Genomic DNA, 18700 nt, shown 5'->3' with positions numbered 1-18700 from the left:
GGAAAAATTATGGCTGTAGTTTCCCCTTGCTTTCAGCCGTTCGCAGTACCTGCACAGCAAGACCGTTTTGGTTAGTGTTACAAGGCTAGGTCAGTCAATCATCCAGACTGTTGCCCCTGCAACCCCTGAAAAGGCTGCTGCCCCTCTTCAGGAACCACACGTTGGTCTGGCCTCTCAACAGATACCCCTCCGTTGTGGTTGCACCTACGGTGCGGCTATCTGTATCATTGAGGCACGCAAGCCTCCCCACCAACGGCAAGGTCCATGGTTCATGGGGGGGAGGGGGGGGGTCATCATATTTTAATTTATATTCACCTTGTGGTTGCTCAAGCTGTAACAGTTAGTCGCTAAGGAAATAGTTTTCATATTAAGTTGTTTCTCATTCTGGTATATGTGTGCAAAATTACTGTGCTGTGTTTTACATTAAATATACCATGTTCCTTTTTACTATTGGCTTCACTGTTTCTTCTTTACTCTTCACTGCTTCTTCAAGATGTTAGTTTTCACAATTATTTAGCATACGTGTATCATCATACTTCGCTTTCCACACTCATACAATCATTCATTCTAAGACTTATAACTATATAATCTATTCTTTCTTACGTCACTTTCATGGCACTTTCCCGGATACCCCTGTAATGTTCACCTTCATGTTCATCACCATATACCCACATAATTATTCATTAAAAATCTTCCACATAAATCTTCATTTATATCCATATATTACCTATGGGGTGCTCACAATGGCACCACCACCCTATTTATTTCTTGCCACAACTATAAATAAACTCATATTCCTCTAATACACTTTCATTCTCTTCCTAGTTTCACTCCATGTATGATATATCACCAGAAACATAGATTAACTAATTAATACCTCAAGTTGAATCTACAGTCTTTCACACTCTCTCTACTTGCAAGTATTATCCAGCAGTGAAATTTCATTTATTTCTCCATATTGTTTTTAAACATACAATACTTCCCTCAATTATTTTGTCAAAGTTCATGTAATTACGTTGTGTGTGTATTGGTTTGTGTTTCGTATTTACTTAGCTTATCTCCAGTTTGATGTACGATTCATGTCTACAGTTTTATTTTGCTGCTTATGCTTTTCCTATAAGGTACTGGGTAATTAATAGCAACTAACATAAGTGAGTTCTGTAATAACAAATTTGTGGGTATGTATTCTCCATGTACTTTAAGCTCACTACTTCTAATGTTGTCTGTAAGGAAGTGTAGTTCTGTAAGTGCACAACTGCTCCTCTCACTAAATCTTGTGTGATATGCTATTTTATAGTTTACATCTATGTGTGTATTTCATTCCACCTTTCTCATCATCACTTACTTGTGTGCTATATGTAAGTCGCTTAGTTCTTAACTTCTGTGCTAATTGCCTTCTTTTAAGTGTACATGTTATTACTTCTCTTTCAAACTTGTCTTGATCCTTTTGTATATATTCAGATAGGCCATTTCCTGCATATATTCTTTTCTACTTTGAATTTTTATACTTATTTCTAACTATGTACATTCAGTAGCCTATGTTAAGTTCAAAAAATTAGCATATTCTACGCTCCTAATGGTTTACTTGCATCAATGCCCTCCTTTTCTTAAAACTACGTATTCTGAACCTAATGATATACACTTAAAATTAGTGCTCTTTACAGTATAGTCTCTGACTTGGACGTAAATGTCTGTACCCGTTTTGTCTGTGTAGCTGATTTACATTATAGTAATCGGCTGACAGGTACTCCATTTCATATCACTTCTATTTTGTCCAGTTGGCTGCACACCATGGATGCCAATTCACTTAAATTCCAGAATGGTTTCCCTAGCAGTGGGTGGTGTGTCTTTGTACATCTTGGCTGTAGCCGGCTGTTCTTAAAGGGACACTGACCTTGACTTTGCATTCTGCCTACTCTGCCCCTACGATCACATAGTTGTTGCTGTACACTCAGCTTTAAGCACAGCTGTACATCTCAATACATTTCACCGCTCGTGGGTCTCGCTTAAATCTCACGTGCTGAGAATTCCTTCATTTTCCATCACTCTTATTTAAGTTTTTGTGCATGAGGTAGTATGACTACATCATTTAATGCTTTGCACTCGTTCAGTATTATATGTAGTTGTTTTAGTTCTTGTTGTATATTCTGTGCTTCCGTAAGAAATATCAAAAGGTTTCCTTTGCTTCTATAGATGTTTAAGCCTTAAGAAAGGATAATATCAAAAGGAAAATTTCTATTCACTAGGTTGCATGTCATTCTTCGCACATTAGATAGTAGAAGAAAATTTAACATTCCTTATTGGTTAGACAGGGTAGTTGAAGATGTAGAGGGTACCAGAAATATAAGTATTGTACCCTGCAGCTGGAGAGGAACCGAGTGCCAGTCAGTTTATTTGTCAAAGGGTGACAGACCTCCTGCCTTCATGTGTTTTATTGATATGACAGATAAGGAAAGAACGAGACTTGAATTTTCATTTAACAAATTTCTGCAAATCTTTATGTGGATACATGTATTTTATTTTACCATTTTTTATATTTCCTATCAGTTAGCACTGAGGATGTGGCTTGTCAACAATGATATATGGACCAACATATAACAATTGCTATTTTTTATTCAATGCTTTTAACTTCAATGATTTTGGATGAGTTCTTAGTAGTACCTCTTGTCCAATCCACAATGCTGTCATTTTTTCAATTTCCTATCGTAAATTCCTTTCATTATTTGAGCTAGCTTGTCCAATATTATTAGCGCTCATCATACTTTCTCGTCTAAGGCTACATCTTTGTGCCCTAATTTAGGTATCGGTTTTGCCCATTCATCTAGTTCCACTTTTTCAAACATAAGTTCGGCCAGTGTATACCGTGCTGATGTGTGTGGTAGGTAATTTACTATACACTGAAACAGACCCAAGCATTCTATCCATTTCTTTTGATTCTGTGGCCTATATGTCTGCATAAATCTATTAAATTCATGAAAGTGTCATTCAACTGGACTTGCTTCCAGATGGAATTTGGATACTAAAATATGATGTATGTTTTGTGATTTCAAATATGATTTCCATTGGTCACTTGTAAAATTTGATGCATGGTATGTAATCTTCTAGAATCTGCATTATAATTGGTAGGGACCTAAGTATTTTGACTGTGTCTAGCTGGAGATACTTACTAAAAACATAATACAGGGCTACGATGTATTTGACCCCACTGCGGGCTTGGGAATAAGGTCCTGCGATGTCAATAGATACAAGATCCCTTGGTTGCTTTGGTATTATTGGGTGTAGTACATTAAGACATGTCCTATTCTGTTGCATGACCTTTTGACAAATCACACAGCATCTGGTAACTTGCTCTATCCATCGCCTCATATTAGGAAAATCACAATTCATAGAAATTTTGGCAGCACACTTTAGCACACCATAACGTCCCCATGTGCGGTGCGTGTGTTGAACTACGTTGTCCCCATATTCCTGAGGTGTGCTCACACACCACTTATCCATTAGTCAATCTCTTTTATGAAAAAGTACACCATTATGTATAATGCAATACAGCTCTAAATGTTCGTGTGTTCTAGACTGCAAATTTTTTATTACCTTGGTCCACCTCGGGTCTTCTTCCTGCAAGCGTTGCATGTTTTTGCACATTTTGATATAATATGTTTAAAAAGTTCTGTCATTTATTAAAAGTGTCCTGAAATTTGATGTTTGTTCTTCTAACTCATGGAAATCAAAGAGGCCTTGGGATAACTGTGAAGTGAAGTGCATCTGCCAAAACATTCTGTTGCTCTTTTATGTACACTATTTCAAAGTCAAACTCTTGAACATACATGCACCACCTCACCTTTATCTTATGTAACAACATGCACGTAAGAAGAAAGGACAAAGCTTGATGGTCACAGTAAACTTTAGTATGTTTTTCCCAAAGGTAGCACTGAAATTTGCGAAATGCCCAAACTACCACTAACGCTTCTAACTCAGTTACAGAATAAGATCTTTCACATTCTCTGAGGGTTCTACTAACAAAACTGATCATATCAACTTCTTCTTTACCATTCTTTGTTATTATTTGCAACAGGCATGCACCGAGGCCCTGAAAGCAAGCATCAGTGCTTAAACAGAAATCCAACTCTATATCTGGATGTTTAAGGATAGATGTGTTAATAAGCATCTGCTTAATCTGTTGAAAATCATTTTCAAATTCTTTAATGCACAGCCAAGTATGGTTTTTACGCAGTAAGTTTAATAGTGAACTACTGTTCAACAATTGCTGTGGCAGAAATTTCCTAAAAAATGAGCCAGTCCCAGAAAACTTTTTAATTGTTTCCTTGTGTAGGGTGTTGGGAAATTGAGTATCGCATTTAATTTTCTGGGGTCAGGTACAATTCCTACTGGTGAAATGATATGCCCTAAGAATTTTATTTTGTATTTTCCAAATTTGGACTTTTTAAAGTTAACTGTGACATCGTATTCATCAAATTTTTGAAAAACTTTTTCCAAAACACTTACATGTTCATCACATTTTTGGGTTGCAAGTAATAGGTCATCAACATAGAGTGTAATTCTGGTCCAAGTACTCTGTCTAATGCTTCAATAAATACACCAGCACTCACGTTTAATCCAAAAGGTAGAAACCTAAAATGGTTGCTCCTTCCGGGATTTATGAAAGCTGTATACTTTCTACTCTCTTCATATAATAAAATTTGTCAGTCTGAAGTCTTTAATTTCAGGTACATTAAGTACCTAACACCATGAAACTTTAATAACTGATCTAAATTCTCTGGTCTTGTTCTTATAGGAATGGTGATATTTTTTTTTTTTTTTATTTCTCTTGCATCTAACACCAACCACACTGTTCTGTCAGTTTTACCAACTGTGAGAATCAGACTGCAATAGGGTGAGAGCAATGTTTCAATAACATTCCGTCTAATCATACACTCTATTTCTTGTCTTACTGCCTCTTTCTTTGCCCAAGGAATTTCATATGACATTTTGCAATAAGTTTCATATGGGTACACTTCCATTTTATATTCATATCCCTTAATAATACTGTGTTGCTTATGAAAAATGCTATGATACTTAAAAAGTGATTTTGTAAGTTCACATCGCTGTTCATTGTTAAGACCAGTGGATTTACTTATTTTAATGTGTACTGTTTGCTCATCGAGGAACTCTCTGTCAACATCATCTTCTATTTCATTTATCATTCAGATCTGAGGGTCGATAAGTTTAACATTAATGTCAGGTGTCTGTCTAGTCTGACTTATTGTTGTAGTTCTTATTAAGTTTACTGTCAGTATGCATTCTCCTACATGAAATTGACATTTCCCACTGCCGATGTCTATTTTTACCCCATACCCTCTGAACACATCCATAAAGTATACAGTTCACTATAAGTTTGTCTACCAACAAGAAAGTACACTGCAAAATTACACCACATATGCTAATGGGTATGCCGGTCTGTAATTTTATAACTTTAGATTTACTTCCCATTGCCATTATGATCTTATAGTTCTCTACTGGTAGTGTAGGAACATTTACTTCCCGCGCTATCTCTTTAAACAAGCTGGTTGACATCAGGCTTGTTGAAGTGCCAGTATTCAAAACAACCGGTATATCTACATTTCCCACCTTTACCTCTATTGTTGCTTGAATAATTTCACTTACCTTGTGTATTGTTTCTTTCTCTTCAGTGAACAAATCTTCTTCAATTTCTGCTTTCTTATCATACCTTAAAAATAGATTATGGATATGCTGTTTGTGTAAGCTTGTTTCAGTGTCTACTTCCTCTTTCCTATTTCTGTTCATGTTAGCGTTTAAGTTGCTAATATTATTACTGTGGCACACTGGCAGTTCATTACCTTCTTCCTCTAGTCACGCCCGATTATTGTTATCTCCTGGTGATGGTAATGGTATTGCTCATTTTCTGCTGTCACTTCTACTATGTTCACCATATGTTCGTGTGCTCACCAGTTCATGTTCTGGTTATTTCAGTTCGACTGTATGGGCTGCCAGTTCTCTCTTTGATCCCTGTGTTCCATATTCCGATCCTGGTAATTTGCATTTCCTTGTCGCCGAGTATCAAAATTTTCCCTCAAATTTCTGCTATCGCAGCCATTGCCGTACCAATTGGGCTGATATTTATTTTCATACCTTCAGTCACCCTGTGGCTGACAGGTATACCAATTGTACTGATTTCCATTGTGGCCCGGCAGTGCGTAAGGATGCCATTCATTCATATGCACACAATCATTATAGTTTCCATATACCTTTACCAAAGTTCTTTCTTCCATTTGGGTTGGGTTCATTACCATTACGATATCTAGGGATGGCTTGCCCTTCCTCATGAATTAGATCTATTGAACCAAGCACTGAGACAAAATACTTGACATCATATTCAGGAATTTTTCCCTAACATTTGCAAGCAATTTGTTCTTTAAGATTTTTCAATACATCGACATGAGATATCAGATTATTCCAGTAGCGGATCTTGTTTAGATATGTTTCAAAATAGTTTTTTAGCCCCCCAAATTTTAGATGATATGATAATGGATTGAATAACTCTCATCTCAGTCTCTCCTCGATAGCTGATGACCAGTATTTATCTAAAATGCATTCCCAAATTAATCATAGTCTTGCAGTGTTCCAACATCTCTGTAGCCTTCAAAAGGGCACTGCCTTCTGTGTGTCCTACCACATATTTGATCTTTTGAGGTCTGTCGAGGTCCTCGGCAGTACATTCCTAAAGGCTTGGACAAACACTACCAGATATGTTTGATTTGTTTCATTTGAAAATACAGGAAACTGTCAGTATTTTATTATACTCTTATTCATTAACAACACTGGCCATCAGGATGGAACAGCATTTACATACGGTGATGACATATATGTCTGTCTCAAAGAGTATTTTCCATTGATCGCGGCCGGCCGCGGTGGCCAAGCGGTTCTAGGCGCTTCAGTCTGGAACCGCGCACCTGCTACGGTCGCAGGTTTGAATCCTGCCTCGGGCATGGATGTGTGTCCTGTCCTTAGGTTAGTTAGGTTTAAGTAGTTCTAAGTTCTAGGGCACTGATGACCACAGATGTTAAGTCCCATAGTGCTCAGAGCCATTGGCAATTGCTCGCGCTGCGCGTCAGCATGCACTCGCACGGCATGGGTTGGCCATTGTTGTCTGTGCCACTGTTTTCTCTCATCAGTGGGCGGCTGTTTATAGCTCTGCTTACCACCACTCACGATGATATTACCATATTTTGTCCATTAATCTTTTTTCTACCTGTTTGACATCATGTTCTATGCATTTTAAAATTTCTTCTTTCTTGTCCCCCATTACATCCATTACCACTTCCACATAAGAACACTGTTCATGAACACACTTTTCTGTGAGCGTTGTGTTTTCATCTTTTGTATTACCCTTTACTGTTTTGTAAAGTTGCACAATACCTGAGTTGATTCTTTTATGTTCTAACTTAAGTAATCCTACTTCCACTATGATTTTTCTATATTTTCTGGTAAGTTGTCACAGAACGAATGAAGCATCGCTACCTCTGATTGTACATTAAGTATGTTAACCTGCATATTCTTTTGCATGACCTGTAAATTATCCTGAGTTTCTCTGATTCTGGATAGGTCATGTCCATATGTGCATATGAGTGTTTAAGATTTTTATTCTACTGTGCGTTTTAATTTCTCTCTCATATTGTGAACTGAAGTTTATACCTGTTCATTAATTTTCCTATTCACCTCCGTAGAGATTTGCAAAATCTGCTGTGTGAATTTTGTATCCAAATTATTAAGTTCTGTGCGCAAATTTTTTACTTTGCCTGATATGTGTGTCATGTTTGTATTTGCCTTCCCAATCTTGGACTTTACTGTGGTCATGTTTGCTTTCATATTAGTCATGGCTGCTTGTATTGTTTCTAAACTTGACATTTTTGAATTTATTGGTCTCTGAACTCAACATTTTTAAATTTATGTCTGTTTTCATTGCAGTCCATGTCTGTTTGTATTGTTTCTGTTAAGGCTCGAAATAAGGCTTGCATATCTTCCCTAGTCACTTCTGGCCTATGCCTGTCAGCATCGGCATCTGTAATACGCATACTACTTCCATTTAAAATATTCCTTTGCCTAGAGGTGCCATTCATTTTGTCTACTGTAATCAATGTATTGCTTGTAATGAAATGTTCCGTATTCATAGGTGTGGAATGCAACAATGGTATGTCGCATCCAGCATTCAAATAATGACCGCTTGATGCTTCCAAACCACTCATTGTTACATTTTGCAAATGCAAGTCTACTACACTGGCATTTTGATTTTGAAATGACATTTCATTCTCATTTTGTCCATCCATTATGAAAATCTTTACATCTCTGCATTTACCAAAATTAATATTTTCTCTGTTTGAATATTACTTCCGCACTATTTCTCGCATGACAGAATGTATGCACAGCTATATGTAATTATAATCTCAGTTGTTGTTTGCTCAATATGCTTTTTGTACTGATAAAGAGACATCATTCTCTTTACTTGATTGCAATTGCGTTAGCCTCAGAAGCTTCAGGTTCTGTATTTTAGGAAGTAGGTGCTTGGATTTTCTAATAGGTCTACTAGGAACACGTTCTTTACATGCATTGCACAGTCCTACCTTATCATTGTCTCATAACTGGTACTTCCCTCTATTGTACTTTTAGTTGTTCTCTCATTCACTCTTGGTATTGTTGTCTTCTGCCTTCTAATTTATTTATTACTATTTTTTTCTCAGTTAGTATTTTTCCAGTATTACATTATTGTCTCTGTCATGTCATCAGAGTACATGGAATGTAAAGAAATTAACATACATGTATATTCATTGTCTTAACAATACTAGTACTCACTGTTTTGCCCACTAAATATAGTGCCTGTCACTTGTCACCACTTTATAATAATAATAGTTTAGATGTATGGAAATCATCATCATAAGCCATTGTGCTCATTGCTGAGCGTTGTGACCCTATGAACCAATGGTCTCCATCCCAGACATTTGCCAGCTCCTCTCAGTGCCTGCTAATGAGGTAGACTGGAGATCATCTTGATTTGCTGTATGCATCTGCTCACCACTCTTCCTCTTGGTCTCATGCCCTTGATCTTTCCTTGCAAAATTATTTTCTCTAGATTTTCTCCATCTCTTCTCACAATATGGCCAAAGAACTGGAGAATTTTTTCGGTGACTCGAAAAGAAAGGTGTCTGGAGATACTGAGTTGTTCAATAATGGACACATTTGTTCTTCTTCAGTCCATTTTAAGTGTAGCATCCTATGCCAGCACCAAAGTTCAATTGCATCAATGTGCTGTTTTCTCTGGCCCTGAGTGTCCATGTTTCGCAACCATAAAAGAAGACAGAAAACACGAGTATTTCAACGAGCCGGATGTTTGTGTTATTTGTTATTGCTCTGCTCTGCCAGCTCTTGGAGAGCTTCTTCATAGCCACTCACCCTAGCATTATCTGTCTTCTTATCTCATCTTCACAACTTCCTGTGCTGCAGATGGTTGACCCAAGATAGGTGAAGGACTGCATGACTTCCAGTTCCTTTAATTGACCTGTGAGCTGAGACTGTTCCTCTCCATCAACTATCATGAGTTTGGAGTTGCTGAAGTTGATGTCTAATCCACATCCTAGACTAATGTCCTTTATTCTCGTTAGTAGCTCAGCAACTTCATCGTCGCTGTTGGCTAAAAGCACAGTTTCATCAGCAAAATGAAGGTTGTTGATAGTTCTCCCACCAATTGAGATGCCTTTGGTCCAACCATCAAGAGCTTACCTAATGACATGTTCTGCATAGATGTTGTACAGTTGTAGGGATAGGACACAACCCTGTCTCTCACCTTTTGATACTCTGAAGGAATTGGACATGCCAGCACTTGTCTTTACAACTGCGAAGTGATTATTGTATAGACTTTTGATCAATGCTATCAAGTGGTGTGGGACACCGAACTCTGCAAGCACCTCCCACAGCTTTTCCCAGACAATACAGTCAAAGGCTTTCCTATAGTCAAGGAAGCAGACAAAAACAGGAACACAGAACTCTCACGATTTACCTGTTATTTGTCTTATGTTGAGGATCTGTTCACAAGTTCCTTTAGATTCATGGGCCATCTAGAGGAATCAGATATGGCTACATCAGTACCTCTGTCCATATCAAACCTACTAACCACCAGCAATATCTCCACTTCAACAGCTGCCACCCGTTTCATACCAAGAAGTCCCTTCCATACAGCCTAGCCACCCATGGTCATCGCATCTGCAGTGACGAGCAGTCCCTCTCTAAATATACTGAGGGTCTCACTGAAGCCTTCACTGACTGTAATTATCCTCCCATCCTTGTACAAAAACAAATCTCCCGTGCCTTATCTTTCCGGTCTCCCACCACCTCCCAAAGTCCCACTGTCCGGCCACAGAGGAGCATTCCCCTCATAACTCAGTACCATCCGGGACTGGAGCAGCTGAATTACATTCTCTGCTTGCCTGCTTCAATGCGTGGTAGCATGTGGATGTATGCTCCGATCCATTGTACCAAAATTGTTCAACCGTACATTAAAAGTGTTATAAAAAATTATTAGAAAGGCAAAGTTTATTCACACATATATGACGTCCACACCTGCTGCTGCCAAAATCCTGCATCAAAAGGTTTGGACCAGACAAGAAAAATTTACGCTGTATTGGGAGGAGCAATCCTGCATCGAGATTGTCACTATCACAAATAGACACAATGGAATTGCTATGAAGCAGTACGTAATGAAAATTATGAATATTGGCCTTGAATGTATTGATATTGAAGGTCTTCAGTTAAAGTTCAGCCAGGATTGTGTACAGATTCATAAGTTACCTTCAAATTCCTTTCAACTATTTTTTCCAATTATTCAAGCAATTATTATTCATTCAATTTTCACCCCTCCCACATATATACCTAGTCACAGTTTGGAAAGAAGGGCACACTTCATAAAGCTATAAATTATCTCACAAATGAGGACCTGACAGAGCTAAGCAACAAAAACTGCCATGGTAGTCATTCTTTGATCTTTTAAAGTATCTGAGTGTGTGGTCGATAAATATTCTAATTGGAAACATTTTATGTGGTGATGTGAAATTTGACATGAGATCACTAGGATTGTCTCGCACCAGTACTCATTTAGAACCACCCCACATACAGCCTGAGGTATGCTGTGGCCATGAGTTAGTAACAGACTTTGTTCCTGTCATCCACCTCTACAAGGTGTAAAATTTTTGATGGACAATGTGTAACAAGGACTGATGGACAGAAATACGGCAGAACAGGGCTATCCCAGAACTTAAAGACGCCCTGCATCTTGTCCAGGCTGCCATGTTATGAAGAGCACTGCAACATCTGGTCTATGCTTAACAGAAAATAGTGGAAGGAATGCTGACTCAATCCACAAATGTGGACTAACAACATTGTCCACCTGTGATTGAGGTAGAACAGTGCTATCCCAGAACTTAAGATGCCCTGCATAGAGTGGAAGACATGCTGACTCAATCCACAAGTGGGAATTAACATCGTCCACATGTCATTGAGGTGTAAAATGATACACTGTTCAGCATATCATACATGCGTCCCCAAAAAAATTATTTTCTGGTTACCTGGAGGAGTTATGATTTTAACAAAGATATCAGTTGAATACACTCAGCAGCTGCATACATGCCCGTGACTTTCTGTGTTTGTAAATACTATAAATTTAATTAACTCATAACCACAATTTTTTTTGTGTGCCAAAAGAAGTTTTCTTGTGTGACGTGATACTAGTCAGACGTAAAATAAATAAATACTTGGGACACTGAAATTTCATTCCAGTAACTGCATACCTCTTGCATCCGTAGTCTTACCCTCATAACATAAAAGTAGGTTCTCGCATTAATGAACTGCACCATGAGAATAAGAAAAAACTCAGAATGTGGAAAAATAAATGGTATTGGGTGTATACTGTTCTTAACTACTTTGATGGACTCATCAAAAACTATAAAGGCTGCTGATGAGAAGCATAGTGATTGAGGGTTATACTCAGCCCTATCAGGCATAGTCTAGACTGATAGCTGAACAGATGTACACTGACTCAAAGCATACAGCTTGTCTTAGTCTCAAAACTGCTAATAGAAATATAGTATACAGTCAAATTGAGCATCAACAATACTGTGTAAAGTAGATAACTACACATCTTGAAAAGGCCTATTCAAAAATCTTGGAATTCTTAAAGTTACTTCCCAATACATGTACACCCCAATGGTATGTGCTGTGGTAAGGAAAATATATAAGCAGAGCAGAGTTAAACGAGGAATTGTTCTAGCAATTACAGAGATCACAAATGGGGAAATCACCTAACACAAATGATTCTGACAAACAACAGACTCTTATGGCATGGCTCCTGCCAAGCAATGAGCACCTTGGGAATGACGAAGCTGGTTCACTGTTTTTGGGCTATTGGTACAAGCATGTATGAAAAGTGGTTGAAGGGTGACATGACACAAGTAGCTGATAAGGTGCTGGACATTCACATCTCATCACAGAACATGGAGGTCGGAGGCTTTTTCACTCTGTAAAACAGGATGTGTGGCTAACTATGACAGATTTGAGGATGCTCGTGCAAGCACAATTGTTTCAGGGTGCACCATTCGGCACATGTTGAATATGGAGCTCTACAGCAGGTGATCCCTACATGTGCTCATATTGACCCGAACACAAGGTCAACTATGACTAAAATGGACAAGTCATTGAGACGAATCACATTTCTTGTTGCACCGAAATCACAGTCGTGTGCAAATATGATGTCATTAAGGCAGACAGCTACTCGAGATGTGCACCACTCAATGGATGACAGCCGCTGGGGGAGCAGTATCAATGCTACAGGTGACATTCACTTGGGCTTCTACGGGACCTGTGGCAGTTGCAGACTACCTGAACATTATTGTGGACCACTTGCCTCTGTTCATGCTCAATAGCTTCCCCAGTAGCAATGGCATCTTCCAGCAGGATAACTGTCACTGTCACTGTCACAAGGCTCAAATCCTACTACAGGGATCTGGAGCACGACAGTGAACTCAGTGACATTTTTACCATCTGGTTGCGCAATCTGAACCTGGTGGTAACTATCTGGGACACACTCAGGTGTCAGGGTGCTCCTCACCACACAAGGAGGCACTTATTCACAGACATGCACAATGAAAAAGAATTCTTACATATTTTAGCATTCTTTTTCATTGTACCTTTCTGCGACTTACTGCCTCCTCTATGTGGTGGGCAGCAATCTATCTCTTTCATATTATTGTTCTTCCATCCTAGACTTTCCATCATTTGAGCTGTTTATCTTTTAGACATCCTTTCACAGTGGGACCTAAAACTCCATGGAATTCTTTGCATATATTGCATGTAATGCCCCCTCTTATAAAGAAAACAGTTTCTCTATTATTTTACAATGTAAATGAATTTCTGTATTTGATGTATGTAATTTTCTCAATTAGTGTATCATTCCTGGCATAGTTGGGTATTACTACATTTTTCTTCAATTTATATCACTGCTTCATGGTAAAGAGAATCTGTAACTTGCATTACATTACAAATTTCAAAAATAATGCTCGTAGAAGTCAGAGCTGGAAAAATAAGAAGAGACAGCATGACATGTACTACTCGCACAATCCAGTGCATCATTTAGGTAAACTACACACAGCATTTCACTTATATACCAGATGAGACAACACTGTAAATGAGAAATGTCTGTCTGACTTTTGAGTCTCTCTTATAGTATACCTGATGATTTATTTCAAATTAAAATATAAATCTGCTGGCTCTCCTTTACTGCATCTCATAAATTCAGCTGAAAACAAATTGTCACTGTAGTTTCAATTTAAAAATTTCTGAAAACTGCAACCTACTTAACTGACTACAGTTGGTAAAAGGAAAACATTTGCTCCCTATAACTGAATGGAATCCAATGACAAAATTTCAGAGTGAAAAAGATTTATACTACTGAGAGGAAAAATAGGAAAAGTACAAAACAATGTTATGTATTGTCACATATTTATTTATACACATTTGCTGACATATACAAAGCAGGCCATTATTTTATGATTTATGAGTGCAAACTGATATAATTCTCTCATCTCTTCAGCACCATTAAGTGACATCTCCGAAATCAAAATGCATATAAACTTCAGTACTGAAAATAGTGTTTGCTTCTATATAATTCATGAATTTGAGCAACAGCTGCCATCGTGTGGAGAAGGGTGCCCAAAAAGACTAAATGGGCACATTCACAAGATATGTGGTGAAAGAAGGCCACCTATTACATGCTCAGACCATTTACACATTGTAAAAATTTAAAACTTTTTAAAAAGATAATATAACATTCTCTCTTTGTATTACAAAATGTTTAGTTACAAAAACTACATGTTTGGTCTCAGTTCAGGTTTAAATGACTTAACAGCACCACAGAAAATCAGACATTTTATTATTCAACAGATATAAATTTATATAAAAAATTTCATTTTTGAATAAAATGCAAATTGTATTTATAGTATATGTAAATAGTATTTACAATAAATTTACTTTTTAAGTAAACTCCATTCTTTACTTTTATACACAAATTATTTACATGTCAGTGACTATGAACACTCTTCATTCTGCAAAATATAATCTGAATAATTAGGCAGCATAGGTAACAAAATATCTCTCTCTAGTATACTGGCATAATCTGCCAACCATATAACTGTTGTCTGCACTCTCCACATTCACAGACATGCAAGTTGGCAGCTGGCAAATAATTTTCAAGGGATCTTGCATTCCAGATGTTTATAAAATAAATTATAATGAATATGGAAATATCACATTTGTTAAGAAAATCTGAACACACAACTAATCATATATTAAACAGAAACAATTCTTTTAACTTGCAGTAAACAACAAAATTATAATTACAAATAAAGAAATCTCAACAGTTTCTCCACAGGAGAATTACAATCGTATTACTTCTTCCATCCTGCACACATCTGCAGTAAGTTACAGAAGTGGGATGAGAAATATTCTAAGCTGCACTACAATTGCTACATATACTTGGCACAAAATTTCTGACCAAGTTTAGGCATTACTATGCAAAAACTAAGAAGTTCGTTATTAACTTCCAGGTTTAACACACATGGCAAGTGAGAGTCACCACATTACTAAACAGGTTATTGTCACACAGAACTAATAGGATTTCAAAGGAAGACTTGTGGTACACAACAACATCAATTACATCAAGAACATCAGCACCAGTCTGCCATATATGCGAAGTCCTTGAAGAGCATCTGCTCTTCATCTGTTAGAGGTCGTGGATCTTTTGGCGGTGTGAGCTGAGGTTTCTCAGAAGTAAATTCTTCATCAAAGTTGCTTACATCCTCTACTGAAGTCTGTAAAACAAAAGAAAAAAATTTGGGTTTTAAAGTTCTGTAACATTGCCATTTATTTCATATTCCTTGATAGAATAACACTATGAAGGCTCTGAATGGTCCCTGTAATTCAATTCACAATTACATATATAAAAAACACTTGCTCATTATTTCCACCACGAAAACATTGTAAAAATGGTGAACAAATGCCACCGGCTTAAAGATAACTGTGTTACAAATAATTGCAATCCTGACGTGGAAAACACAGCCTTTCATTGTTAGGCAAGAAATTTTTTATTCTCCTCATTATAAATTGCAGCTACAATGAATCTTTCAACAAGCCTCTGTGTAACTACACTACTGAAATAACTCGTCACATATCTGTCTGAAGGAAGGAAGAAAGAAAGAAAGAAAGAAGTGGGAAGTGGCTGTAGCATTTTTACTCACACAGTAGATAAACTGCAAATTCTGGAATAATTTTAGAAGTAATGCAAGACCCTTAGAATTGCCTTTGCAGGCACATGGTAAAGTTACTGAATATTATTATGGGGGGGACACTTGAATAAAAACCAAGCAATAAATCGTTCAAATCAGCCACTGCTGACTGATATTCAGAATGTACTAGTTTAAAGCAGAACAAAGCTTCAACAAGAATATTAAGTGATACTTTCTTTGGCTTCTCAATTAGCAAATATATTTTTCACAATCAAAGATAAGAAAGTAGCAAACGCACAACTTTGCTAAGCATGTACATTTACTGTTGTGTAATGCCACGTAAATACAACTACTGGTTTTGTTCAGTGCTCTCTTCCATTTCACAAAGAAAAGCATCAAATGTACATAGACTTTATCATACTTACAACTGTAGGTATGAATGGAGGTTTCACCCTACGAAGCAAGAGGTCATCCCATTGAATGTTTCGGAAGAAAGCTTGTTTTTTGACATCCTCTGCATCTTTTTCACTTGAGCCCAATCGCCTTTCTGGATTTTTGCGGAGAAGCTGTAAGTAAAAAGACATTACATATAACTATACTTAATGACAGGTAATGGTATAACAGAGTAAAGAGTACAACATGGGATCAAAACAAACCAGGAAGTGCTACTGAGGGAATTCTCAATAAAGCTGAAGATATGCACAAAGACAGCAAGGACATTCTCCTGAGATGGGAAGATTATTTTAAGAGATATAAGACAGATAACAAACCAAGACCTTTGGTACTTGACTCCTTCAACAGTGTGGATGATGATGAAAAGATCACCAATCCTAATGTAAGAAGTAAAGTGTAAAACAGCTGCAATGAAAAATGGAAAAGCATTCAGTACAGATATGATACCAGAAGAAATAGCAAAATGTCTGAACCAAGAAGGAGTAAGAGAAATATTGAGATTATGTCAAAAATAGATAACAGTATTGAATTAACAGTAATGATTACAATATCAACAAAACAGGGAATCAGGAAATGCACTGCACACAGAACAATTAGCCTTATTTCACATGCCATCTAAGATATGTTAAGAATAATTAATTAAAGACTGAAAAAGGCAATGGAGGAGAATTTGGCTGAAGAGAAATTTCACTTTAGAGTAACCACAGGCAAAAATATGCAACAGGACTCTTGTAAATTATGGGAGAGAAGTTTACAGAAAAGAGAAGACAGCAGTAAAAGGCATTTTAAAACATGGCTTCAGGTAAGCTTGTAACTATAACGTAGGAAAAGACAATAGAGAGACCACCAACTGCACAGAACTAGGAAAAGGAGTAAGAAAAGGCTGATGTCTTATCTCCTACACTTTTCAATCTGTACTTAGTAAATATGACTGCCCACTGCCAACTAGATTACAAGGGGGTAAAAACTGGAGGAAGAATAATATGGTATTTGAGGTTTGCAGATGACACAGAACTACTTATAACAGAGTGAAAAGAATTACAGGCTATAGTGGATACCACTGAATTTAAAGGAAAGAGTTATAGTACAAACATTAATGCAAAGAAAACAAAAGCAATGGCAAAAGAAGAAAAATAAAGGGTAAAGACAATGCTGAACGAAGAAATATTAGAACACAAATAAAGCTTTAAATATCTAGGAAGTAGGACAGAAAAGACTTGATAATTTTTGACAAAGATTTGAGGAAAAGACCAAGAAAATGGTTTTTATAGCAGCATTGCTTCCTGTATGGTGCTGAAATGTAGACAGCGAGGAAGAAATAAAGAGCAAAGCTGGAGGCTTATGACATGCGGACATGGGAGAGGATGAAAAGAATAAGTTGGATGAATGAAAAATGAGGAGGAACTGAGAAGATAGGGAGAGCAAAGACAGTTAATGAATGTAATTAAAAGGAGGAAAAGAAAATGATTTGCGCATCTATTAAGAAAAAACAGAGTTAGAAGAAACAATGGAGGAAGAGATTTCAGATCTTGGATAGTGTGTTGGAAGGCATCACATACTACAACATTAAAAGGAGGCAATGGATCACAGGAAATGGTGGATCAAAGGTTCTGCTAAAGTAGGAGAAAACAAATTATGATAATTACTATTGATGTGTGATGCTTATATGGCTCCACACCTTCACATCTAGAAATGTTGCTAAGAATTGGTGGTTCCCTTTCAGCACTCCCAGACATAAAAGTGGTGGTCAGCATTTTAGTTCAGCCACTCGATATTTAATATATAATACAGTAACTAACAAGTTATAATTTAGTCTTATTCATGTATTGTGTTTTGTGATTTAAATGCACTGTCTAAAAGTTTGAAAAAACTATCTTCACATTATCCAACACAGTTCCTGAGTTGTTTGTTAAGATTAAGCATGTCAAAACCTTCCAATAAACAACAACTGCACCACTACAATGTGGCGGCCATGATGTTAATGACCTCAGAAAGAAAAAAAAGGGTGTGAAAAATTCACCTTTTGTTTATTTTAAATACACTGTGGATTAAATGGAAGTGTTCTAAACAATGATATAAAGTAAGACAATAGCTGCATTCATCATTTTTAAAACACTAAATGCTGCTATGAAATGAACCATCAAACACTTCCAAAATGAAACATTGACACGTTATGGTTGCATCTGGAAAATGTCTCATGAAAGAAGTGAGATTGTCGAATTAAGTCTGCTTCTACCCTTATACCTGAGTACAACATACCATAGTGGAAAAAAAATCGGTGTAGGTTTATTTGTCTAGTTCCCAGTCAGACGCTAAAATCAATCTGAAAAGCGATTTTGGAATTCCAACTGGCCACCATTCTCAGATGCTAAAGCTGAGCGATGAGAGACCAGAGCTTTGTCTTGTCACTA

At 37.1% G+C, this 18700-nt stretch overlaps 1 protein-coding gene across 3 annotated transcripts in view; it reads right to left on the bottom strand.

The window, feature by feature from the left end:
- Positions 1-14038: 14038 nt before the first annotated feature.
- Positions 14039-18700, bottom strand: part of LOC126187703 (serine/threonine-protein kinase N) — a 347916-nt gene continuing 343254 nt past the window's right edge. For all 3 annotated transcript variants that reach the window (XM_049928946.1, XM_049928945.1, XM_049928947.1), the window contains 2 exons: positions 16262-16402; positions 14039-15422 (listed from right to left, as the gene is read on the bottom strand). In XM_049928946.1, the coding sequence (XP_049784903.1) occupies positions 15279-15422; positions 16262-16402 (285 nt within the window). In that variant the 3' untranslated portion in view covers positions 14039-15278. The remainder of the gene's footprint in view (positions 15423-16261; positions 16403-18700) is intronic.

The sequence above is a fragment of the Schistocerca cancellata genome, chromosome 5, assembly GCF_023864275.1.
Source record: "Schistocerca cancellata isolate TAMUIC-IGC-003103 chromosome 5, iqSchCanc2.1, whole genome shotgun sequence".
In the NCBI taxonomy this organism is placed as follows: domain Eukaryota; kingdom Metazoa; phylum Arthropoda; class Insecta; order Orthoptera; family Acrididae; genus Schistocerca; species Schistocerca cancellata.
This window is presented reverse-complemented; position numbering and strand designations above follow the sequence as displayed.